This window comes from Lissotriton helveticus, chromosome 1_1 (genome assembly GCF_964261635.1).
Source record: "Lissotriton helveticus chromosome 1_1, aLisHel1.1, whole genome shotgun sequence".
Lineage (NCBI taxonomy): Eukaryota > Metazoa > Chordata > Amphibia > Caudata > Salamandridae > Lissotriton > Lissotriton helveticus.
This window is the reverse complement of record NC_136057.1, coordinates 1,519,621,202-1,519,646,685: the sequence shown is the minus strand read 5'-3', so window position 1 is coordinate 1,519,646,685 and position 25,484 is coordinate 1,519,621,202. Positions and strand designations below refer to the sequence as shown.

Genomic DNA, 25,484 nt, shown 5'->3' with positions numbered 1-25,484 from the left:
GAAGTGTGATGAAACAAAGATGTCAAAACAAATCAGAACACTTTACTTGGTTATGTGCAAATGATAAATATTTGCTGAAACACGATTTCCACACATTACCGTTTGTATGCTATATAGTTGTATCTGTCAAACTGCATGTCAATGGGAACGTTTGTGGTTATTTCAATGGAACATGAGCTGTGAATGACAGCGCGCTACCATACAATGCTTTAGTGATATATGTACTAAAAGTGAGTTTTTAATCGAATTGAGAAATATTCCTGTTCCCGTCCTGATAACAGTGCTGGTTGTGAACTAAGGCAAGTCAGGGGTCATGTGCATCGTATATGTGAGCTAGATTCTTTTTATGCATGCATCAAAAGTTTAGTCTGATAATTAAAACAAAAGAGTTTGTTTGCACAGCATGCGTGCAGAACTCACATATTTGAAGGTGCCATCATATGATGATGAAACAAATGGCAACTCGTTAAAACTGAATATTTGCAAATTGAGACCAATTACTGGGTCAAGGGCATTACTGTTAGGATGAGAAGATGCTTCAAGTCACTAGACCTGCAGGTCTGGTAGCATGTTCATGATTTTTCAAGGTATGAATTAGCATTCCTGTTTGCTAATTTGGCATAAATTGATGACTGCAGTGTTGAAAAATCTACAAGGCAACAGCGGCCCATCTTTTTTGGCGAGGTTCGCGTTATAGAAATGAAGCAAACAAACATACAGGTCACAAACCAACTGACTTTATGTTTTCCTTTGAACCTGCATAGCACTCCACTGCCTTTTGTCTGATTTGCACTATAGGAGTGTGTGGTGATCTGGCTGCATTACATCATTACTCATGTCATGAGAATCTAAAATGTATTATGTATTGCCTGTCAGAGACATTCTATGTTACACAGTTACTTGGGATCTGCAACAGCTGTGGCCAATAAACCTACTTCCTGAAGTACCTATATTTGATGGTTTTGTACCTCATTACAGAGTGCCACATACATGCAGACATCTAATCATATTTCAATATGAGCTGCAAAAAATATTTTCTAGCAATTGTTTATTATAAAGAAAATTGTGTATAACCTTATTTACCAAAAGGAAGAGGGCTAGAATCTAAAAGGTGCCAGCTTGTGTAGCTTTTTAATAGCCGGCACTTTGAAACCTGCTTAAACTTCTTATTAATCTGGAACGGCACCCATTGTCTTCATTCGAGTCCCGTATTTCTATCCAAGCTCTGCACATTATCTCACAGGGCTAAGTACTAGAGAGGGAAAATACTGGTTTGCATGAGTTTAGATCACAGCACAGGCAAAAGCTACCTTCATGCAGACTATACTTGCAAATTTGCCTCGAGCCTTCCACGGAGGAGCGGGTAGTGCAGGCTGTTTGGCAACGAATGTGTCATGCCTTTCCTTTCATGTCATGCCAGAAGGGGCCAGCTTATTCTCCGAGTGCAGGTAGTGTGGTACCAGACCCACAGCAAGTACCAGCTTTGTGATCCTGATGCCCTCCTATTGGTGCTTTTCCACCTTAAAAGTCACCAGAAGGTGGCAGGAGAAGGAGACTCTGCCTAAAAACAAATAATTCCCATTTCAGGGATCAGATTGTGTTTGAAGGGCAAATAGCATGCCATCATGCTTCTTAAACTAGGATTCTCTAAACTCTTTACAGAACAACTCACCTTTAATCTGTTCACAGACAAGTGATCCCGTACTTACTGCAAGAGTTTTTCAGACTGTTTTCACCACTAAAAGCTGTGCAAACTATTGCAACTTCAGAACACACCAATACTTCTTGTGTGGAATCTTAAATCCTCTAAAGACATTCCCTGTTATCTTTTGCTTTCACAGCTTCCTTGATTTCTACCAAGAAAGGGAAAGGCAGGCAAGCACTGGTTGGCTTTATCTATTATGGAATGTACAACGCTTCAAATGGGAGTCCAGGACAAGTCATTCGAAATACAACATAAAATATAGACAGTTGCATCCTGGAAATACCTTACCAAATTCAATGAAGGAATACGGTCTGGACACAGTTGGTACCTTCTTTCCGTGCTGTTCATCAAACTCGGACTGCAGATCTTCGAGGTATGCGAAGGCGAGCTTTTTGGGGAACACCGCTTCACAAAGAACCAGATAACAAACTCCATTTTCTATGACATAACTAGAATTTAAAGCAGAAGAAAGAGCTCGGGCTTGAATCATGAACACCAATCTCGGATTCAGAAAGGAGAATGCTTACACAACTAAGCAACAAAAATAGATATTTAACTTCAACTGTTGATCTCTCTCCGTTTATGGATTCAAATGCTATTTTGCACCTTACATGTCCCGAACTTGCAAATCAGCTTTTGACTCAGTCTTTAGCCCTATTTTTCAATAGCCAATAGGCTAACCGATACACCCCAAGTATACATTTAAATTAAACGTGGCAGGTAATTTACATTACTACCAAAAGGCCTGCATGGGAGATATCTAGGTTCACATGCAAATGTATTGAATTACCAATACTGGAAAATAAGTTAATCATGGGTATTTTACAAGATGGTACTGGATCTTGTACAGTTTCACATCATTTTTTAAACAGCATTCCTATTTAAAATGGCAGGACAGTAGATGCACCGGTATACTTGAGGAAATCAGTCAATGGCACCTGCTTAACTGAGCCTCAGTGCAACCTACAGTGCTGCTGATCACTGGTGCAAGGAACAACAAGCATTGGCATAGCCAACAGGTGTTGCCTTTGCGATCTTACAGTGTTTTAGCTAGAGATATTGGCTTTGCCAATGTCTTTAAGTAATGTTGTAGAGCCGCGTGGTTGCTGTGCAGCAAGCTGAAAGTTATAATAAAAAAAGTGTTAAGCATTTTTGTTACTTTATATATAACCAAGAAGACATTATGTACAACTTAACAACCATAATAAAAAAATAATTAACATAAAAATGTATTCTAGTTTTTTTGTCCTTGCGATACTGGCAACTTCTTCCTGCCTGTTCTAATGCTCGTTTGTTATAGCTGTTCTTTGTTATGGTGGGGACATAAACAAAGGGAAGGTGGAGGTTGGAAATAGTACCCGAATTACAATACAAGCAGTGGATGGTCACTAGGGCAGAATCAACAGATTCCGAGGGCAGAATGAGGTGGTGCTGAGTGATGCTGAGGTGGTGGTGTGCTGGTGCCGAGGTGATTCTCAGGTGTTGCTGAGTGTTACTGAGGTGATGCCGAGGTGGTGCTGAGTGATGCAGAGGTGTTGCTGAGTGATGCAGAGGTGTTGCTGAGTGATGCAGAGGTGCTGGCGCTTATGTGGTGCTCAGCATGTGCTCTGGCAGTGCTGAGGGATGCAGAGTTGGTGCTGTGCAGAGGCGATGCTGAGGTGGTGCTGTGTTGGTGCCGAATTGCTCTTGTGGTGGGGCTGCGCTGGTGATGGTGCAGAGGTGGGAGTATTTGAACCCAAGAATTCCTCCTGCATCATGTACACATAGCACAGCCTATATATTTATATGAAGTCTTGTGTCCCTAGATGTGCATAAACATACTGCTCTCCTCATACTCCATGCCCTAATATGATGAAAGCACATTAGAAATCAGTGTAATTCAGCTACCACAAGCCACCTCTCAGATGACAGTGCACTGATGTGCAGGGCTTGTCAGACTGTAGCATGGCTATTAGGTCGATAAATGAGCAGAAATGCCTTTAAGTGGAGGCTGTAGTAGTAACTAAGTCATAGTATTTAAAAAAAGGTAGGGAAAAGACAAAGAAGAGTGATAACTGTGTAATAAAAAGAGAGCTGGAGACTGGAGTGTACAGTGTTGCAGAATGGGTAACTTATATTGTGCCACTCTTTACATATGCCAAGCAGTGGGTAAATTGTTTGCTGCGGACCAGGAGACCTGCCATCAAAATCCCAATTTCCCACTTGACACATTGTGTCACCTTGGCCGAACCAAATTGTGGTCAATCACGAGTCGGATGGTAATCCTGATCTGGTCGGAGTAATCATACGAATTAGGACTAGGGTCCCGCTATGACGCTGATTGCCATGTAGTCTGCTGAAAGCGAGTGAAATATTCAAGTGTAAACCATCCCAAATTGCAAATATCAAGTTAGAATCTGCACGGAAACCCCAATTACTACATGCTATTAGGGATTTTAGATGTGGAACCTAATAAATACCCGGTGCACTTGAGAGAATAACGCGCAATTTAGAGCAATATTGCAGCCGTTATTACCAGACCCTGTGTACCGAGCCACTTTCTGTGCCTCAGTTCCCATAACAACCAAATCGGGAGCGCTTACAATTAGGATACTATAACCAAAAAAACAGTGGCTCCTGAGCAAAAATGTAAGAAATAGACAGTTTTGCTAAGCACAATGCCAATAGACAGGGGTAGAAGGGGATGTCCAAAAGGGAAGTAAGACCATATACAACGAGATACTTGTAAGTTAAAAATGTTTATATACATAAATCAACACAGTTATATTCAAAATAAGTGCATGGTGTCCCCCAGTGAACATGGAACCTATAAAACAGTGTGTGACATTTTGTGACATAGAGAAATGGTTTCCATAATGACAAAGTCGACCATCAAAATAGTACATAATAAACACAACCTTCTAATCTGGTGATAGAGGCTTCTAAATGGTTCGCTTTTAGGTATTGTAGACTGCGTTTCGACCCCGTTCACAGTAGGGGGTCTCTTCAGGACCTAGCAATGCAGGGACATCTGTGGGATGATGATAAAATAGAATAAATCAGGGGGGCAGACACAGCCAAAGGTCTGTAAGTTTACGCTAATGAGCGATAAAAAAGTACCTGTAAATGGAATATGCTGTCCAAGTGACAGTGGTGCACCCCAAGGAAGTGAAGGTATGGAATGGGTACTCACGTGGGAACCAGCCGTGAACTAACAAAAAGAAAAGAGGGCAGTGAGACCTCATATTAAATTACTGCGTTAAGATAAGTGGCATTGCTGGTAGAAACAATGGTAAAAGGAAACTTACCCCAGTGAGGGGAAGGACAGTCTAGGTAAGTGCTGTGTATAATGTACTCTGGTTCCATGTGAGTAGGGTTTCCCTGGTTTCCTTTACACTACAATTAGGATACATCATAAATGAATGCCTAAAGTGCTATGTGACAAAGTGGATATTTACCCTTTTCCAACACCATGATGAGACACGTGGTGTTCCCACAAATGGACGTACTTACCTACAGCACTCATGAAGTTCTCCTGGGAGTACACCTGCGCAAACGTGTGGCCAAATATTTTTGGCTCAAAGGGACTATAACACTTTGCCATGCAGATATTATGTGGCACGTGTATGCTTATGCTTCTTGTGTGGTTGCTGTGTGCATGCATTGTTCTGTATACCAGAAAGAGTTCAGCAGTGCCATGTTATGGTGCAGTGGAAACAGCATCTCAAGTTTCATTGATTGGTGGCGTTGTGGAAACCTGTAAAATATATAGCCATGTTAAAGGCGAGCGTTGGAATTTTTTTGCATTATATGTAGATTGTGCTTTACTTTTGTTATGGTTGCATATTAACAGCTGGCGCAAAGGTATTTCTCTCCAATTTTCAAACACGCAAGATGCTACCAGGTTGTAATCGCCAAGCGCTGTGCTATGCAAATACCCAGTAACACAACATAACTTTTGCAAAAGTGGACAAACACATTTTCTACTTTTGTGCCTTTCATAGTAGGGTCTGGAGCAAACCCAGTTTAATTTGTAAAATATTAAGTGCCAGGGCTCTGACCTAGAGGCCACTGCAGCTTGCACCACCCACCGCCCTTGTCATCGCTGCCAAAACAAATACTAACTATCTCTCTTGCATATAAATGCGACAGCTCAGATTATTCCAGGTCTCCAAAACTAAAGGAATGGCTGGGGAGGCAGGTTATTAGCACTATTTTATTGTATATTGTATTCCTAAACAACCGTTGTTCTGCTCATCTCTAAATTAGATGAGCAGCGCCACCATGTGGTAGACTGATCTAAGTATGGCGATGACAATTAGGTGCCTGTGCCGAGCACCGGAAAGTACTGGCTCAAATTAAGCACTGAGCAAACCAAATACTACGTCAGTCAGTGGGTGCGATTCATGCTGCAGGGTCTCCACATGTGGATTGCCTTCCCAAACTACATTTGGTATGAGTGTATGGTGCGGAGGCTCTGGGCTATCCCTGTGGAAGTGTCCCAAAAGGTCTGAGCATAGGTCTTGTGAACGTCAAACTGGTGTGACTGTGGAGTGTGTGCAAACTTTTCGCAGTGTGCTGCTTTGTATCTAAAATGAACTTCGACACTGCTCTGTTTAGAATCCTTCAATCCAAGTACAAACTCTAACCTTTCACAAAGGAAATGCGGTTTTCAATAGCACCCAATCCAGTCAATTATTATATTTGTTTTCCAAATTGACCTCTCAATTCCGATTTTACAATTAAGTTATTATAAGAAAAACGTGGCGCTGGAAGCCCAGTGCACCAGCTGGTCTAAAAAACACAATGCGATCTTTGTTCCACAAAGACACTTTTGCAGGGAGAGAGTAAAAAAGTTGGGAGTTTTTGTTTCAGGCAGAGGAAATGAAAAAAAGTAAAGAAGCAAAACAGTGACAGTGAAGACACCCACTCGCTGGTTAGAAAAGGGATTGAACTGGAGGGTGAGTGATAAAACACTGATGAAGATGCCGACAGACAGCTCATGTGGTCAAACTGAGAAAACCTTCAGAGTATATTAGTTTCTGGTCTAGCAGCGGTGCTCTTCCAGCAAAGAATTATCTGAGCAAGTGCCAGACAAACAACACAGCTTGCTTATAATACATGATCAATGTGTCGCCATGTTTGAAGAGAACACCTACACACAACAAGAAATGATTGGTAGGTCAATCAGTACAGAGCTAACTGAATGCACAGTGCGCGAGCAGGTCAGGACCTGAAACTGCTGAAGGAAAGTGAAGTTACCTACTGCTAAATTACCAATCATGGCAACCCATTGGTATTACATAGTATTTATTGTTTAAATAAACACGTACACAGCACTGCAGTTATCCGTAGGACTACGCCAGTTTCTGAATGTTTTTGACTTGCGGTGTTATACGGAGGAGGGTAGCACATCGTTGAAGATGTATTCTTGGGGCTGTACAGACGGGTGTGATCGGTCATGGGCAGTGGAGGATGCGGTGAGTGCGCGGCTGTTGAAGCACAGCTCCATGGAGATGTGCTATGTGTGGAACTCGTCTGTGAATCTGCACAGCAGTCAGTTCTTGCCCACGCTGGAGTCCTGTATGTGGGGCAGTCGGAACAGGATGTTGTACTGCTTGGCTATGCTACATCTGGAGAAACCTGCTCATAGAGAGAGCAGTAGGGGAGAGGCACCTCAGCAGCAGCTGCAGTAGCTTCCACAATCCATGGCTAGATGGGGCTCGGATCCGCCACCTGGCAGCGCTTGCGGCAGATGGACCAGGTCTTCTCAGGTCTTCCCATGGCAAGAATCAATACGCCTCTGCACCTCTTCAGGGGTAAAAAGCACTTACATAAATAACAGTACAATGAAGCGGTGTGCACCTTTCTTTTATCAAAGTAAAAAACAAGAGAGTGCGGCGGCCGTGAAGAAAGATGAAGTGCAGCAAATGAAGTGCCCACTGGCCTTTCTTTTATCAATAGAGCACCCAAAGTAAACAAAACACGATCACTTATAAGAAGTGCTCGTTCGGAATCTAAAAAATTAAAGTTCCAAAGACGCGAATTACCATGACACAAGTGGAAGAGGACAAGCCCTGCGGCAATATTCCATGTGAGTTAACAATTGAGAAAAAGGTGAGACAAGCAGAAACCATTATCCACTTAGAAGCAACATTTTTTAAAGGACCCTGACAAAAGACGATCAAAGGCTGGAGGCAAGCTCTAAGCACACAGAGTGAATACAGCATGTCTCGAAGACAGTGCATGTGCGCTGCCTAGCGTAAAAACACCAACAGTTAAAAACATGACCCGTTTCTTTCCTTCTTCTGCTTTAGAAGTGGTAATACAAGTTTACTGTGTCCTTAATTCACAATAAAATGTGTCCACTCTTCTATGAACTCTTTAGAGCCAATAACATGGATACTCTAATTAATAGCCATGCTGTTCCAAATAGAGGTGTAGCTAACTTTGATTATCTACCTGTCATTCATTATTAGGAAACTTCTGAATGGCAGGTATGTGTGTCATATTTGCGTGCTCTGGCCAGTCTCCATCTTTTGTTGTTCTGGCACTGCTCTGATGTGGAGCCTTAACGTAACTCTGGGACTCAGAGGAGGCATTTGGGTGCTTTCTCCAGGGTAACGGATGCAACAGTCATCTGGGGACATTTTCCAATTACCATAGGCATGCTCAAGCCTACATTATTACAGAACAACTGTCTCCTCTTGCGAGCCTGTGGAGGACATGATGGTGGTAAACAGTAGGGGGTCTCCAGCCACAGCATGTACCTGTTGCATGTGGCATTGCGATGGATTAACCCAGCTCTATGGACAGAGGGTGAAGGTGGTTGCAGGACCAGAGACTCCAGGAAACGGATATCAAAGGAGTACGTTCTGTTGCACTGCTGAGTGGGAGACAGAAATCACGTACGTCCAGCCAGAAAGTGATGGGAAGGATACTAATTCCAGCTCTAGAAGACAGACCATGCTTAAGATCACGTTCAGGTTGGGATTATGTGCTGGCCCCACAGCTGCTATATAGTTAGTAACGGTCTGCATCCAAGATAATGCACCCCATACCACACAACACCGTAAAAGAAAACTAAATCGAAAGACAGAAGAACAAGGATGTGATGTGATGTTGATGGCTAAATGAACAGACTAGTAGAGGGCCACAGAGCACATGGAGCCAATGAGGAGTACACTGCAATCTGCAGGATGTATAGGCTGACACGGCCATAAAGAAGAAATACAGGATGCCCCAAGGGGAGGTCTGCCGCTATTTGCGTTTCTGACATGCATTATTTAAATGCATTCCATAGTTATCCAAGCCAACCCGCTGGAAGGCAGAATACTTGAGGATCCCCTGCGACGCAAAGCGATAGCTCTAATTTACAGGAAGCTCATGAGTAACCTACCAGATGCCCAAGAGGCCTTGAGGGGACTGTGGGATTGGGGTCTTGGAGAATCTTTCAATGATAAGTAGACTGAGGTGCTCTTAGGACCTAGAGAGGTAGCAATTAATAGTGGGTTCGGCCTTGTTCCATTAAATATTCTACATAGGATCCATTATACCAGAGTGCTGCTAGCGACAATTGGTAGAATCGATAGCGATGGAAGTATCCGAGGTTGTGAGCAGAGGGGAACTTTTCTACATGTATTGTGGGACTGCACCGCATTACAGTTGTATTGGGAGAAAGTTATACAATTGCTAGAGACAGACATATGCCTGACACTGAAACAGAAAGGGAAGTTTTGTGCCCTGAGCATATCGAATGTCAGGGAATGTACCAGACATCAACAACTGTTTTACAATTTGGTGTTAGTGGTAGCCTGGTGCAATGTTGCACAAGTATGGGGCTCCCTGACCCTACCCCAACTAGTGTGATGGGAGTGCGAGCTTGGACCGGTGCATGCGAACAAAGTGAGTTATATATGAAGGGAGAGGGTGTTTGCATACATTCTGGAACTTTTCAGATCGTTGGAAAAATTACTGTGACCTGCTGAAGTCCTTGATGACAGAAACACTTCATGTGGAATATCGATCACACTACTGTACCCTCATGGGTATTGCTGTACCTGCATCCCTCTACTACCTGTATGGTCATTTTCTGCTGTTTAGGTGTCACTATGCATGATTGCCCACCTGTGGACTGGGCTAAGCATCACTGGTTACCAGCAGTAATGTTGTTTCTTGTGTTTCTATAAAAAGAACATGCAAAAAATAGAATAGTATGCTGGAGGGTAAAATGGAAAAAATGAAGGGATGAGTGGATAAAAATGAGTATACATAGTCAGCATCAAAATAAAAAGTGGAAGAGTATTGAAGGATGATTTGAGTCCACAACTCAGGCCTCACAATACTATGGACGACTGTTTTAACATGAGCTGTGACACTTGAAGCTAAGGTAGAGACAATAGAATATGTTGCAGTGGCATGCTGGATTATGGCTCTGGGGAGTCCACTTTCCTCCAGGGGTACAGATGATAGCCTGGTAATTCCATTAAAGCTAGTCATTTATGGTTTTGAGCCCGTATAGGTCACCGGCTGGAGATGTCAGCTTGTTGTGGGAGCTAGTAAACACAGGGCAATGCAAGCTCTCCAGTAAGGCAGTGACGGAGCATTATTTGCAATGCAATAGGTCTTGCATTTACGCAAGTTTAAGTTATCAGCATTGTGAATGACAATGCCTTTTATGTTTTAAGAACAAAAATAAAAGGTATTATAATTTACCATGTCAATAGCTCAAACTCGTGTAATTGCTAGACCTATTGCATTGCAAATACTTGTTTTATAGAATCAACATGCCACATTTCCACCCATTCGGACCGCCATTAAACACAGCAAACTTTATAGATGGTGCTGAGAGTGAAAGAGAGAGTGAAAAAGAAAGACAGATGGAAAGAGAAAAAGAGTGAGAGAAAGAGACAGATGGAAAGAGTGAAAGAGATAAAGAGTGAATAAGAGAAAGAAAGAGTGAAAGAGAGAAAGAAAGAGAAAGAAAGAGAAAGAGAGTGAAAGAGAGAGAGTGAAAGATAGTGAAAGAGATAAAGAGTGAAAGAGAGAACGAGAGTGAAAGTGAAAGAGAGAAAAAGATAAAGCGAGAGAAAAAAAGAGAAAGACTCTTCACACATTGCCTCTGGGATAATCCTGATTGCTCCGCCAAGCTACCAAGGGGGTGTGTAACTCCCTTACTCTAACTAGAGTGGTGGGTTCTGCATGGCTTAGGTGCATAGACTAGCCAACCAGAAACCCCATTTCTAACACCAAGCAACAGAGGGCCGCATGAAGAAGTTTGGAGTATTGCCATGCCACAAGCAGTGCCATTCTCACCTAGTTCCAGTGCTTCTGTGTGAAGTGGTTTTAATCGCTGAGTAACACCACAAGCGCTGTTTTAATGCCTTACGCCGAATATACCTCTTTGTTCCGCAGTCTTGCTTCCCGCATGGAATCACAACGCAGTCGTTATCACGACTGCGTTGTGATTGCGCATACCATCACTCCGGGATGCTGCATGTTGGAATAGTATAATTTACTATTCCAACTCCAGTCTGTGGGGACACTAGGAAAAGTGTCGGATTTTAAATCCAAAACCTCCCCCCCCTCTGCAAGTCGTTGTTCCGACTTGCAGAGTAATGGTATACGGAATCACAACGCGGTCATGGTAATGACCATGTTGCTGTGGATGTGGGTCGGAGTCAGAGAAGTCTGAGAGTCCAGTTCCTGTGTCGCCGAGTCTTCGGATTCCGGCAGGAGCGTCGACAAAGCAGACCGGCAAGCTACTGGTGGTGCCTGTTTGCACAGGGTGGTCACTCCTTGACCACAAGGGAGATGTCTTCAAGGGAGATGTCTTAAGTCTTCTAGTCCGAATAGAACGTCGAAGGTCCAAGAGTTTCGTATCAGAGTTTCGTTCCAGGATAATCTAAAGTCTGTGGACACAGCTCCTATCTTTATACTAAATAAATGGGCTGGATTACCTGCTAGGTTCCTCCTATGGTAATCAATCAATCAATCAATCAAGGCATTTATAGAGCGCACTACTCACCCGTAGGGTCTCAAGGCGCTAGGAGGGGGGTGCCGTTACTGCTCGAACAGCCAGGTCTTGAGCTTCTTCCTGAAGGAGAGGTGGTCTTGGGTCAGGCGCAGGTCGGTCGGGAGGGAGTTCCAGGTCTTGGCGGCCAGGTAGGAGAAGGACCTTCCTCCTGTTGTCGCTCTTCGGATGCGTGGGACGGCGGCGAGGGCGTGGCTGGTTGATCTGAGGTGGCGCTTGGGAGCGTAGAAGTTGACTCGGTTGTTGAGGTAGCTCGGGCCTTGGTCGTGTAGGGCTTTGTGTGCGTAGGTGAGGAGCCGGAAGGTGATTCTTTTGTTGACGGGGAGCCAGAGCAGGTCTCTCAGATGTCCGGAGATGTGGCTGTTTCGTGGGATGTCGAGGATGAGTCTGGCTGAAGCGTTCTGGATCCGCTGGAGTCTCTTCTGGAGCTTGGCGGTGGTTCCGGCGTAGAGGGCGTTGCCGTAGTCCAGTCGGCTGGTGACGAGGGCCTGGGTGACAGTCTTCCTGGTCTCGGTGGGGATCCAACAGAAGATCTTCCGTAGCATGCGTAGGATGTTGAAGCATGACGAGGAGACGGCGTTGACTTGTCTGGTCATGGAGAGGGAAGAGTCCAGGATGAAGCCCAGGTTGCGAGCGTGGTCCGTCGGTTTGGGTGCGGAGCCCAGGGCGGGGGGCCACCAGGAGTCGTCCCAGGCGGAGGGCGAGGAGCCCAGGATGAGGACCTCCGTCTTGTCTGAGTTCAGTTTCAGGCGGCTGGTCGTCATCCACTCGGCTACATCTCTCATCCCTTCGTGCAGGTTGGCTCTGGCGGCGGCGGGGTCGTTGGTGAGGGAGAGGATCAGCTGGGTGTCGTCGGCGTAGGAGATTATGTTGAGGTTGTGTTGGCGTGCGATGGCCGCGAGGGGGCTCATGTAGACGTTGAAGAGGGTGGGACTCAACGAGGATCCTTGAGGGACGCCGCAGATGACTTCGGTGGCCTCTGACTTGTACGGTGGTAGGCGGACTCTCTGTGTTCTTCCGTCGAGGAAGGAGGTGATCCATTCCAGCGCCTTCTCCTGGATTCCGATGTTGCCGAGGCGCTGCACTAGGGTGCGGTGGCAGACAGTGTCGAATGCCGCGGAGAGGTCTAGGAGGATGAGGGCCGCTGTTTCTCCGTTGTCCATCAGGGCTCGGATGTCATCGGTGGCAGCGATGAGGGCGGTCTCGGTGCTGTGGTTGGCTCGGAAGCCAGACTGTGAGGGGTCGAGGGATCCATTCGTCTCGAGGAAGGCGGCCAGCTGTTTGTTGACGGTCTTTTCGATGACTTTGGCTGGGAACGGGAGGAGCGAGATGGGACGGTAATTCTTGAGTTCGGTGGGGTCCGCTGTAGGTTTCTTGAGTAGAGCGCTGAGTTCTGCGTGCTTCCAGCTCTCCGGGAAGGTGGCCGTGTCGAAGGAGGTGTTGATAATGTCCCGCAGGTGGGGTGCGATGACAGCGTCGGCCTTGTTGAAGACGTGGTGAGGGCAGGGGTCGGTCGGAGATCCGGAGTGGACGGAGTTCATTGTGCGGATGGTGTCTTCGGTGCTGATCGGAGTCCAGGCGCGGAGGGTGGTGGTGGGTGGCGTTGCTGCGGTCGTGGCGTGCGTCGGTTGGATGCTGAAGCTGTTGTGTATGTCAGCGATCTTGTTGTGGAAGTAGGAGGCGAGGGAGTTGCAGAGGTCTTGCGACGGGGTGATGTCGTTGTTTCCGGCGTTGGGGTTGGAGAGCTCTTTCACGATGTTGAAGAGTTCCTTGCAGTTGTGTGCGTTGTTGTCCAACCGGTCCTTGTATGCATTTTTCTTGGTGGCGCGGATCAGTTGGTGGTGTTTCCGGGTGGCGAGCTTGAGGGTGGTCATGTTGTCCATTGTTGGTTCCCTTCTCCATACTTTCTCGAGGGCTCGGCAGTTCTTCTTGGAGCTCTTGAGTTTGTCGGTGAACCATGGGGTTTTTCTGCTGCCGGGTCTGCTGGGCGGGGTCCTCAGAGGGGCGAGTTCGTCCGCGCAGTTGCTGATCCACTTCGTGAGGTTGTCGGCGGCCTGGCTGGGGTTCGTTGAGCCGGCAGGGGGGTGCTGGCTCAGGGAGGCGGTGAGCTGGTCGGCTGTGATCTTGTTCCAGCTTCTTCGGGCAACCTGTTGCTGGTGGTGGTGGATCGTCGTTCTTTTGAAGGTGAAGTGGACGCAGCTGTGGTCCGTCCAGTGGAGTCCTGTTGCGTGGCTGAAGGCGATGTCTTTGCTGGATGAGAAGACGGCGTCGAGTGTGTGTCCGGCGAGGTGGGTGGGGGTGGACACCAGCTGCTTGAGTCCGAGGTTGGCGAGGTTGTCGAGCAGGGTGATGGTGTTGCGGTCGCTGTTGTTCTCCAGGTGGAAGTTGAGGTCCCTCAGGAGGATGTAGTCGGCGGAGGGGAGGGCATGCGGGCTGATGAAGTCGGCGATGTCCTCGCTGAATCGTGTGCGTGGTCCCGGGGGTCGGTAGATCAGGGTGCCTCTGATGGTGGTCCTCGGGTCGGTGTGGATCTGGAAGTGCAGGTGTTCGGCGGTGGTTAGGGTGTCGTCGGTGTTGGTCGTGATGCGGATGGTGTCTCTGTGGATGATGGCGATGCCTCCTCCCATCTGGTTGGCGGTGCGGTCCCTCCGGGTGATCTTGTAGCCCTCTGGGATGGCGATGGCGATGTCGGGTAAAAAAGTACTTACTACTTACTTACCTCCTATGGGTGGACCTGGGAAGGGGGTGGTTACACCCCTTTCCCTTTGTCAAGTTTCGCGCCAGAGCGGGGCTGGAGTGCCCCAGCAACTGGTTTGAACCGGGCTATGCATGGAGCACCTAGTGTGCCCCAGGCAGTGTCTGGAAAAGCATCTTTCCATTCAACCCACCCTGCCCCAATACACTACAGTCTGTCTGGGGAGGTGATAGCACCTCCCACGACAGGAAACCTATTGTCCAGGCCTCCCTTGCTGGAGTTTCCCCCAGCAGAAGGAGGTCAGACTTGTGTCTGTGGCAGCAGCATCCATTTTGTGATGCTGGGCTCTGATTAACTTTAACCGGGAAAAGCAGGAACATACATGTCTTTTCACTCTAGAAGGGTGGAATACTACCCCGCCGCCAGAATTGGCGGGGGGTAGTATTCCAAAGTGTTTGACACTTTACACAACATGTTTTGATAAAGCCAAACCAAAGTTAGCATTAACCGCAAGGATTATAATGCACTTAAGAGTATATGGTATGGCTATATCATAGACCAGCTATAAGGACATGGTTCCGACAGCTGCAGACAGGCTCAGCTCATGCTAGAGCACCATCTCACATAAAACCAAGCACTCTGCCTCCAGGATTGTTAAGGCCTGCCATAGGAGTGACTTATAGGTTACTATGTGTCTATATATAAGGTAGATATAGATACACTATATCTAAGTAAGGGGTGATTACACCACCTTACCCAAGCTGAGTGATCAGCCTGTGGTGTCAGTTTGGATGGCCAGCCAGGGGTGGCATAATACATGCAGCAGCCCCTTGTAGTCCTTGGATGCACCTATGCCCAGGGTACCTATGGTACACTATACAGGGGCTCACAAAGGTGACCCAATACCCAATCAGGTATGTAGCTAAAGTACATGGTATCAATTTAGAGAGAGAACAGCTGGGCTGTGAGTCTGATTAGCAGGCCCACAGCCACACTAAAGTCTAAAAAAAAGAATCACAGCAAAAAGTGGGGGTGACCATAGGAAGCAGACCCTACTCTCCTACACTGAGCAAAAAAACGATGGATTTAGGCCCAGATCTCTGTACTGGGGTGAATGTATGACATTGTTCTGCATTCTGTCCATCAACCGTTGTTTTTGCATTGGTCACCCCGAGTGGAACGGGTATGCTCAGACATCAGTCCTGTGCTCTCCATGCCACTGGAATCAAGCTATCCTGGCTGATGCGGGTTGAAAGCCCGAAACCGGTCCTAGGATGCTCGTTTCCAGTCCAGGGAGGACCTGGCTAGGCAGTTCGGGCTGGACTGTTCCCATGGGGTACTGGGTCAAGACTGATTTGCATATGGCTGGATTCAAACTGGAATGGCGAGCAAAAAAACGATGGATTTAGGCCCAGATCTCTGTACTGGGATGAATGTATGACATTGTTCTGCATTCTGTCCATAAACTGTTGTTTCTACATTTGTCACCCAGAGTGGGACGGGTATGCTCAGACGTGAGTCCTGTGCTCTCCATGCCACTGGAATCAAGCTATCCTGGCTGTTGAGGGCTGAAAGCCCGAAACCGGTCCTAGGATGCTTGTTTCCAGTCCAGGAAGGACCTGGCTTGGCAGCTCGGGCTTGACTGTACCCATGGGGTACAGGGTAAAGACTGATTTGCATATGGCTGGGTTCAGAATGGAATGGTGAGCAATAAAAACAATGGATTTAGGCCCAGATCTCTGTACTGGGTGAATGTATGACATTGTTCTGCATTCTGTCCATCAACTGTTGTTTTTGCATTTAGCTTCTGTAAGGCACAAAACGGAAAGTTCCTGGTAACAAGCGCGTCAGCTAGACGCTACTGGCTGATATTACTGCGGCAAACGGAGCTGGGGCAGGTCCGAGACATGTTCCAACCTCTGTAGTAGTCAGTCCTAGCAGCAGTCCGCTGCCTTCGAGAAACGGTTTCTGCTACTGAAGTGTCAAAAGCGTCGGCTTCTTAGATTTCCGCTCAACCATTAGTATGAATGCTTGGTTGGCAGCCTACCTCCATGACAGGATTAACACCCCTCCTAGTCCATCAGTAACGCAACTAGAGCAATACAGTGCATGACGTCATTTACCTTCTCATTCTTTCTAATTTTGCCCAATTTTTGTTTTATGTTAATGTAATATTTTTTAAACAAGCGCGTTGATTTCAGTACTTATTAAGTGAAAGTATTTTAGATTATGATTATAAATTGGAACAATCATCTACGTTCAGTTCACGGTCACTACTGCTGATCTTGCCTGCCAACTACCATGTAAGAAATTCCAATCTGAGCCAGAGGCGCAACTAAAGCCACATTTCGGAAGGGGCTAATAAAAATGTCAGGGGGTGCCAAGTCTTTCAACAATAGGCAGAGTGGAGCTGCAGGAGCTCTAAGAAGTAGTAAACACACCAAAGCCACATTAACAAGTAAATGGTCTTTTAAAGACCTGTGAAGTACTCGGGTGCCTCTGCAATAAGACGGGAGCCAGCCCGGTAAACTGTCTCAGCCCGGGCTCACACACACTACTAGGGGGGGGGGGGCTGAAGCCCTTTGAGCCCAATGGGAGTTGCGCGCCTGATCTGAGCACACTGGGTCTTGTACAATAGTGAAAAATTCTGATTTCCGCATTCTAGAAGAGGCACTATTTGCCAGTAAACTCCTCACCAGATTTTGCCTTCTGAAAACCTTTGGAAAATGGTATGGGGATTCTGCTTGACCATGCATGGCAAGGAGCACAACTGAGATTAGCACATGGGAAAACTCTGCCCAACTTTGAATCCTGGTTTGGCCGCAAATAGAAGTTTGGACCCTAAACAGAATTAGACGGATAGTTGTAACCAGGGCAAAGGTTTATAGTCTGGGAAGTTCTAAGTCACTTGCTCGGTGTACAAAAGAATAGATGGTTGATGAGACAATGTAGAGCCATGCTAGCTATTCCTTTTTTTTGTTGTAGGCGGTACAGCGAGTGCGCTGTTGAGATTTCACTATCAATACGTCAGTGCATGGGCTGGGGATTACGACATTCTTTGGAAGACAGACATGCACAATGTGCAGTGGGTGTTCCTGGCGGAGCTGTCCTCACGAGCCTTGACAATTAAGCCATTATTTTCTGTTGTGCAAGTGCTTGACATCATCAGTGTTTGTGAATCACAAGGTTTGTTTTACCATGCGGGGAAGGTTCTAATGTAGTTTAAGAGACAGATGGTGAAAAAACTGCAATTAACTAACTCACAGCGTGCATTCTGATTCCTTCCTGACGAGTCCTTTTCTTTTAGAAAAACAGGCGCTTTGAAGTTAGATGTTCGCTGTTGGTATTTAGCGACAGCATTTTGCTTCTACACTCTTTCTAAATATTTTTTTGTTTGCAGTCTTGTTTGGTTTCTGGATGACAATGGTACTCTGTAGTGCTCAAACAGAACTTATGTTGATATACGCTATCAGTATTTTTTTTATTTTCACTGCAGGGACGGTGTGTTGTGTTTATACCCACTGCCCCCAGTAACATGCTGCCTAAATAGACATTTTAGTACGCGACGACTAATATATTGGCTAATAAAGATGTTATAAGTAACTCAGCAGCCAGAGTTCGTTACAAGTGCTCACCATCTGTTTTCATTCAGCCGCTTGTTTATATTTGCATCACGTTTTCACTTTCACTGAAAGCGCGATGCAAAAATAAACACGGGCTGAGTGAAAACAGATGGCTGGCTCCCATAAAGATAAGAAATTGCTTTGCGAAAGCAGCAAAGCAGGCGACCCAGTCCGAATCGGAGCCGAAAGGGCGTCAACAAAAAACCCTCATTTCCAACGGCAGGCCACCGTTTAGCATAAACGGTGACGCAAGCCAATGGAAATGAGGAGTGGGGCTTCGAGTCCCTTTCTGAAAACTCTTCATCCACAAAATCTCTCGCCTTAGCGAGCAGCGATTTGAGCTGCAACACTAGGTGAAACCACAAAAGGGTAAACGATGATAACCTGGCGATTCAGGGTTTTTAGGTCTCGGACTAGCGTCCCACGGAGTGGGCAGAGTCCGAGATTTTATGTTTTGGCAGTATGGGGGCTTGAACCCGCCCCTCTTCTCCATTGGCTGGCCTCGTAAATTCTGGCCAGCCATTGGAGGAGAGGGGCGTCACTCGGTTCAAGCCCCGTCTTTTTGCGATTCGGGGGCGTGTTTTTTGCAGTTTTCAAGCTGTGACGTCATCCGTCACTCAACTGCTAAAAACACGCCCCCGAATCGCAAAAATGGCGCCGCTTTTGTCCTGCTATTTCCCCCCGACCGCCGCCAGAAGAAGTCGTAGAGTCCTCCGCCCCAGCTGAGTGTTTGTGCCCTGTGTATGGCATCGCTCACGAATCCAGTCACACAGCGCTCCGCCGAGGTCCTGCTCTGTGATGCAAAGCCAATGGATTGTGCTGCTAAGTGGCTGGCTGTCAAGACATGGGAGTCAGATGGGTGTGAACGCGAGTGCGGGGTCATCAGTTTACAGTGTACTTTTGAGGAAGGTTAACGTCGACATATCAGTCAGCCCCATGCTCTCCGAAGTTAGTCCCTCCCAGCTGCTGGGGACTTCGGGAAGTCACTGCCAGTACGTCGGGAGGGAGCCCTGCGCCAGCAGTCGCCATCTTCCTTAGCCGCCTATGGGCTTGGCTCTGTTTTGATCTCATATAAACACTGCCACTCGTACAGCGCCCCTCTCCCCGCCCTGCCTCCTTGCAGCCCTCCTCACTCCCGACCCCACCCCCTCCTGCTTGCCTCTCCCTGCAGCGGTCTGTGTGCTGTCAGCGGACCTAGCCTCGGTTTTGCCTCCTGAGCCTCTGGTTATTTTCTGTTACTCTGCCTCCTTGCAGCCCTTCTTACTCCCGCCCCCACCGCCTCCTGCTTGCCTCTCCCTGCAGCGGTCTGTGTGCTGTCATCGGACCTAGTCTCGGTTTTGCCTCCGGTTATTTTCTGTTACTCTGCCTCCTTGCAGCCCTTCTTACTCCCGCCCCCACCCGCTCCTGCTTGCCTCTCCCTGCAGGGGTCTGTGTGCTGTCATCGGACCTAGCCTCGGTGTTGCCTCCTGAGCCTCCGGTTATTTTCTGTTACAAAGTTGTTGCAGTTTGGGACTTGTCCGGTTTATCCCTTATGAAATCAGAAATACAAGACCCATCATGCAAATAAAACATCTTGACTGGATAAACAGAGATCACAATCTGCAGAAAGCGGAGTGCAAGCTGGGTCAAGTTGAAACTTTTATCGCTGAATGAGCTCACAAACAAGATTAACTGCCGAGTGGGTGACCACATTGGAGTCCAAGCATACCAGCGTGATAAATACCCTTGAAGAAAGCAGAAGTCGCTCAAGTAGAAATAATATCAGAATAGGCGACATCAGTCCCCGGGTTCCCCAGTGTAAACGTGGAGAACGATGTCACGGCACTTCTCAGACACATATTGTCAGAAAATGACAATTTCTATATTTAACTTGATTTCCTAGCGATTTACTGCTATGGTCTGATTTTCCCTTTCAAAAAGTTATCGACGGAGCATTTTGTTTTTTTTATTCAGAATTTAAATATTATAGCTTACTCCTCGTTTTCGAATTCTATGTCAAACACACCTCGACCATCCTTAAAGGCAAAGGCAGGAATCCTGGGGTAGAAAGAGCGTGTGTGTGTGTGTGTGTGGGTGTATGTGTGTGTTGGGGATGTTTGTGTTTGTGTGTGTGTATGTGTTATTGTGTATGTGTGTATATGTGTCTGAGTGTGAGTGTGTGTTTGTGTGTATATGTGTGTGTTATTATGTGTGTGTTTATATGTGTGTGTTTAAGAGAGAGAGAGAGAGAAAGAGAGAGAGAGCGAGAGGGATTAGACAATGATTTAATTCTTGCAGTTTAGGGTCATTCCCCCCTAAGAAGATTTTTTGCTCCCTTGTGTGTATTATTGAAAGCTAGAGGATCACAATAAAAATAATTAAATCATATGGTATACAGAAACCTGCACAAAGGCATAATTAAACACACCACTAAAAGCAATATCATGTAAGATACCACACACTAGACAAAATGAACATTTGAACTAAAACTCCAGACAGAGGATCAGGTTAACTGAACAGAAGTAGTCCCCTATCGGACGAGTGCTGCCTGAACTGCAAGGAAACACATCGCTCTCTCCACTGAAATGCTGGCGAATCGCAGCACGAGGCTGGGCGATTTTATACAGGGCTCTCGTAAATGCCTAATAGTTTACTCAAGTTTTTAATACTGTGGAATAGCCTTCTTATGAGAGGTGTCACTTTTTACAGAAAAGGTGCTAATACATATGGATGCAAAGAGATTTTCTTGGAATCATTCAGTGTGGCTATCGTTGAATCCAGGGTTAAAATGAGTGTTTGTGGAATCCATAATGCCCAGCTTAGCCAGTGTCCCACATGCTATTGGTGAGGCAGATCTGTAGTGTTTTCAACCCCTAAAGCCTTTTCTGTAAGTTATTTTATCTTACTCCTACCTTAGATGGGATTTACTCCGTTTTCAATAGTAGGATAAATTTAGTCATGGAAAAATGACTATCGCTTAATTTAGTTTACCCGACTGTGAAAGACTATAGGTCATAATTGTTATGAAGACAGACTCCTATAGATGATACCTAAAGCCTCCAAATATATCCCAATATAATCCTTAAAACAGGTAACTCCCAGACTTTAAAAAAAAAAAAAAAAACCCGCAGTATGGCTTATCATCAAAATAAGCTGTCTTTTTGTCATTGTGAGTCCCAGATAATGGAACTCTTTGGATATCATCTGCTTGGAAGCAATTACTTAAATGTAATAGTAACCCAGAGAATCAATGTTTTAAAACTATGAATCAGGGAGTCTGCCTTGAGAAAAGAATGCAGTGGACTGATAGTCTGATGAGTTTTACTCTTCCATTGATGATACTATGTGCGCGGCTCTGTCTCTGTGTGTGTGTGCGCGGCTGTGTGTGTGTGTGTGTGTGTGTGTGTGTGTGTGTGTGTGTGCGCGGCTCTGTCTGTGTGTGGCTGTCTGTGTGTGTGTGTGTGTGTGTGTGTGCGGCTCTGTCTGGGTGAGTGGCTCTGTCTGTGTGAGTGGCTCTGTCTGTGTGAGTGGCTCTGTGTGTGTGTGCGTGGCTCTGTCTGTGTGTGTGACTCCAGGACACCTTACCCCTCGTGGCAGTGTCTACCCACACAAGCTTTGCCAGACACCCCTCTTCAATTCCTAATCTACGTCATTTCATATTGCCCCCGTTTTTACCTTTTTAAAAATGATGTTGCTATTTTTTTTGCAGAGTTTTATATAGCGCGAACTAGAACCGAACCGAATCAGTTATCAGAGCGCTTTACATAGCACCAGTTACGTTACATGAGGACACACTTTCATTTTAGGCACGGGGAGATTAAGTGATTTGCCCAGAATCACAGGGGTTTTTTGGCGTCGTTACCGAGACTCGAACCAAGTTCCCCAGGTCCGAGGTCGAGCGCCTTAGCCGTTAGGCCAACCCCTCTCCCCAGAATGCTATCCAGAATGGTTTTATTCAATATACCCCCCCCAAGACAAAGTTGTGCAGGGAAAAATGTAATGCATGCATAAAAAATACATACACACTTGTAAACTGATTGTCCAGTATAAATTCCAACAGTTCACAGCTCTTTCCTCACACAGAACTGTTTTGCACTGCACCCTTGAGTTTATTGGTCTTTCCTTAGACAGGGTATACCAGTCACACTCGAGAAGGGTGCAACTTTATCAAATACCACATTCACTATTCTGATGTTCAATTTACTTTTCTGTTAGCCAGTAGAAAACACTTGTTCCCATTACTTTCTTGTAAAACTATGCCACAAGTCCTAAAACCCATGGATTTTCAAGTTATTCCACTTTCACCTTGAAGAATAGCACTACCTCTCTCGTTCTCAATTCCTTTTTTATTTTATTTATTAAACACAGTCCCAATATAGAGAATATAGAACAACATACAAAAATCAGAAATGTAAAGAATAATACATAAAGCTTAGTTACTAAAAATTAAATTGATCCAAGTGGGCTGACATCATGCTTCCATATAATCAGAAAATATTTCCCAAATATACAATCCTGTTTTTCGTTTCTGTGCCCCCCTTATAGAGTAAAGACTCAATTCTAGATTAGCTAAATTTTAATTTTTGCCCGCCAGGGCCCAAACACTGGGGGATCGGGGCAAAGCCAATCTGCGGCTATACATAATCGGGCCACAGTCATTGCTACAAACAATAAGTATCGATATTAATACAGAGAACTCCCTTTCTTGACTACCTGTCCCATCCCTAATAGCATTAGGGCAGGTGCTATTTTTAGTGATTGCCCAAACATATTAGAGAATAACTTTTCAATACCCTGAATAAAGAAATTAAGTTTAACACAGGTAAAAAATATGTGGAGACTGTCTGCGTTTTCACTCCCGCATCGATAGCATCTTCCGTCATAACGATCACCCCACTTAGACATGCGCGCGGGAGTATAGTATAGATTAAATACGGTTTTAAAAAATTGTACTTTCAGATTTGCAGACAAAAAACTGTGTGAGCCCTGTCTATTGGCTCTGCAGTAGATATGTCAGTTTCCCCCAGTGTTACCTCCTACTGTGCATTATGCTTTACCAGATCATCCATTGCGAATGAAGACAATATTTTGTACAGTGGTCCTATCTTCCCCTGGACTGTTACTGCTTCAATAAGCGAGTTTGGACTAACTTTCACATTTATACGAGTAAGGAAGTTCCGAATTTGGAGAAATTAAAAAAATTGTGAGTGGGGGAGGTTGTATTGTCTTGCCAGATTCTCATACTGAGTAATTCGTCCCCCACTATCATAAAAATCTCCTATTTGACAAATGCCCTTGTCCCTCCAATCAGAGACTAGCTTATCTCGGAATATGATCGGAAGTAATTTTGCAGCATTTAATGTTGTATAATATGTCAGTCCTTCTAACGCGGACATTTTACGTATCTTCCTCCAAGCTTTAAACGCCGCTTCCAAAACCTTAAAACGAGTTCTTTTATAGTAGTTCCCATCTATTTCTTTAAATAAACAGTGTTTTGCTTCTGATTCTAGAATTAGATGAAAAATTAAAGGGACTTCAGCTATAGTACCAACTTCATTACCAGTCAATAATACAGACATTTGTTTGCAAAAAACAAGCATAATAATATAACACAAAATTAGGTAATGCTAGACCTTCCCTTGCCATTGGAAGCATCATATATTTAGTGGCTCTGCAAGGCTTTCCGGGGGCCCAAAGAAATGTAACACAAAGAGATTGCAAATTTTGCAGTTGCAATGGCGTTATCTCGAGTGGAATAGATCTATACAGGTAAAGTACCCGTGGGAGAATGTTCATCGTTATAATGTTCCCTCTACCTATTATAGTGAGGTGTAACCGTCCCCATCTCTCTAGAGAATTTCTGACATTCCCTAATAATGCCCCCAATTAACATCTACTAATTCCCTCATTGATGTCCTAATTTTAATGCCCAAATATGTAGCTTCGACAACTACTCTCGAATCTTAAAATACAGTATTTTCTGAACACACTATTTGCGTCTTATTGACATTAAGTTTATAACCGGACGTCTGTCCAAAGTCAATTGCTAGACGTTCTATCTCTGGAAGTGCTGGAGCCAGATCTTCCGAAATCACAGCAATGTCATCTGCATACGCGAATACAGAATAAGGGGCATCATGAACTAGAAAAGGCTTAATCCGTTGACTCTTTAAAAGCATATCAATAAAAGGATTAATATATAGGGCAAACAGTAAAGGGGGAACAAGGACAGCCCTGCCTTGTCCCTCTAGTAATTTTTACCGGCTCTGAGATCATTCCCATTGCAGCTATTCTCGCAACTGGAGATGCATACAAAACCCTCAAACCGGTCATAAAACTTTTTTGAAAACCCACCCTTTCCATCAATCTCCATAAATAACCCCACTCCACCCGATCGAACGCTTTTTCTGCGTCAAGTAAAATAAGCCCCAGTTGTCGCTTCTCAGTTTGAGCAATATCAAACATAGTAATTACTTTATTGATATGTGAAACTGTACCCCTAGCTGGAATGAATCCGTGTTGGTTATTTCAAACTAAAGATGCTATAAAGTTGGAGAGACGATTCGCTAATATCTCAGAATAGATTTTCCCATCACAATTAGGTAGTAAAATAGGACGATATGAACTGGGTATCTCTGGGTCTTTACCTTTCTTACTAAATACAACTAGTGTCGCCTCATCCTAGGATTTAGGAACCACCCCCAATTGAGCTGCTCTAAATGTTGCCAGCATCATATCTTTTAATTGATTAAAAAAAGCTTGTATATCTCTCCCGGAATGCTGTCAGGGACTGTGGCTTTGCCCCTCGCTAAAGACTTAACTGCGCACTCTAGCTCTTGCATAGTAATAGGAGATTCAAGCTGCGCTGCCAAGTCAGAATCCAATTCGGGAAAATCTCGGGTCTGTAGAAAGTCTTGTCCATCACTCCCTACACTTTGTTGCAAGTACAGCTCAGTATAGAACTGATGAAAAATAGCCAGGATGCCAGATGGATCAGTTCTTAATGACCCTGCACTATCTTGTAAACCTGATATGCGTTTAGCTGCTTCATTCATATGCAATTTGAGGGCGAGAAATCTCCCAACTGCTTCCCTATATTCATAAAAGGGGGTGGTCATGAACAGAGTGTCTGAATTAAGCAGACCACTCTTACGCAGTCCAAAGATCAGGGCTTGATCCATCACCGTTATTTAGCTCACTGCCCCATCCCAGCTCAGAACCTGGCTATATGCAAATTAGTCTGTCCCTGGCCCAGTGCATCATGGGAACAGGGCAGACCAAACTACCAAGCCAATTCTTCACCAGAAAGGAGACAAGCTACCGGGGACCGGTTTCTGGAATTTCAGCCTCGTCGGCCCAGCTTGCTTGAATCCTGATGGAGCAGTGAGCAAGGGACTCATGTCTGAGTATACCCTGCCACACCTATAGTGGCCAAAAACGTTTCAGAAAAAAAGGGGGTGGTGATGAACA

The 25,484-nt window shown here is 45.4% G+C and overlaps 1 protein-coding gene across 1 annotated transcript in view; it reads right to left on the bottom strand.

The window, feature by feature from the left end:
- The window catches only part of SEC22B (SEC22 homolog B, vesicle trafficking protein), a 177,311-nt gene that overhangs the window by 16,960 nt on the left and 134,867 nt on the right, over positions 1 to 25,484 (bottom strand). Inside the window, exon 3 of the mRNA XM_078687005.1 lies at positions 1,994 to 2,154. Within this exon, the coding sequence (XP_078543131.1) occupies positions 1,994 to 2,154 (161 nt within the window). The remainder of the gene's footprint in view (positions 1 to 1,993; positions 2,155 to 25,484) is intronic.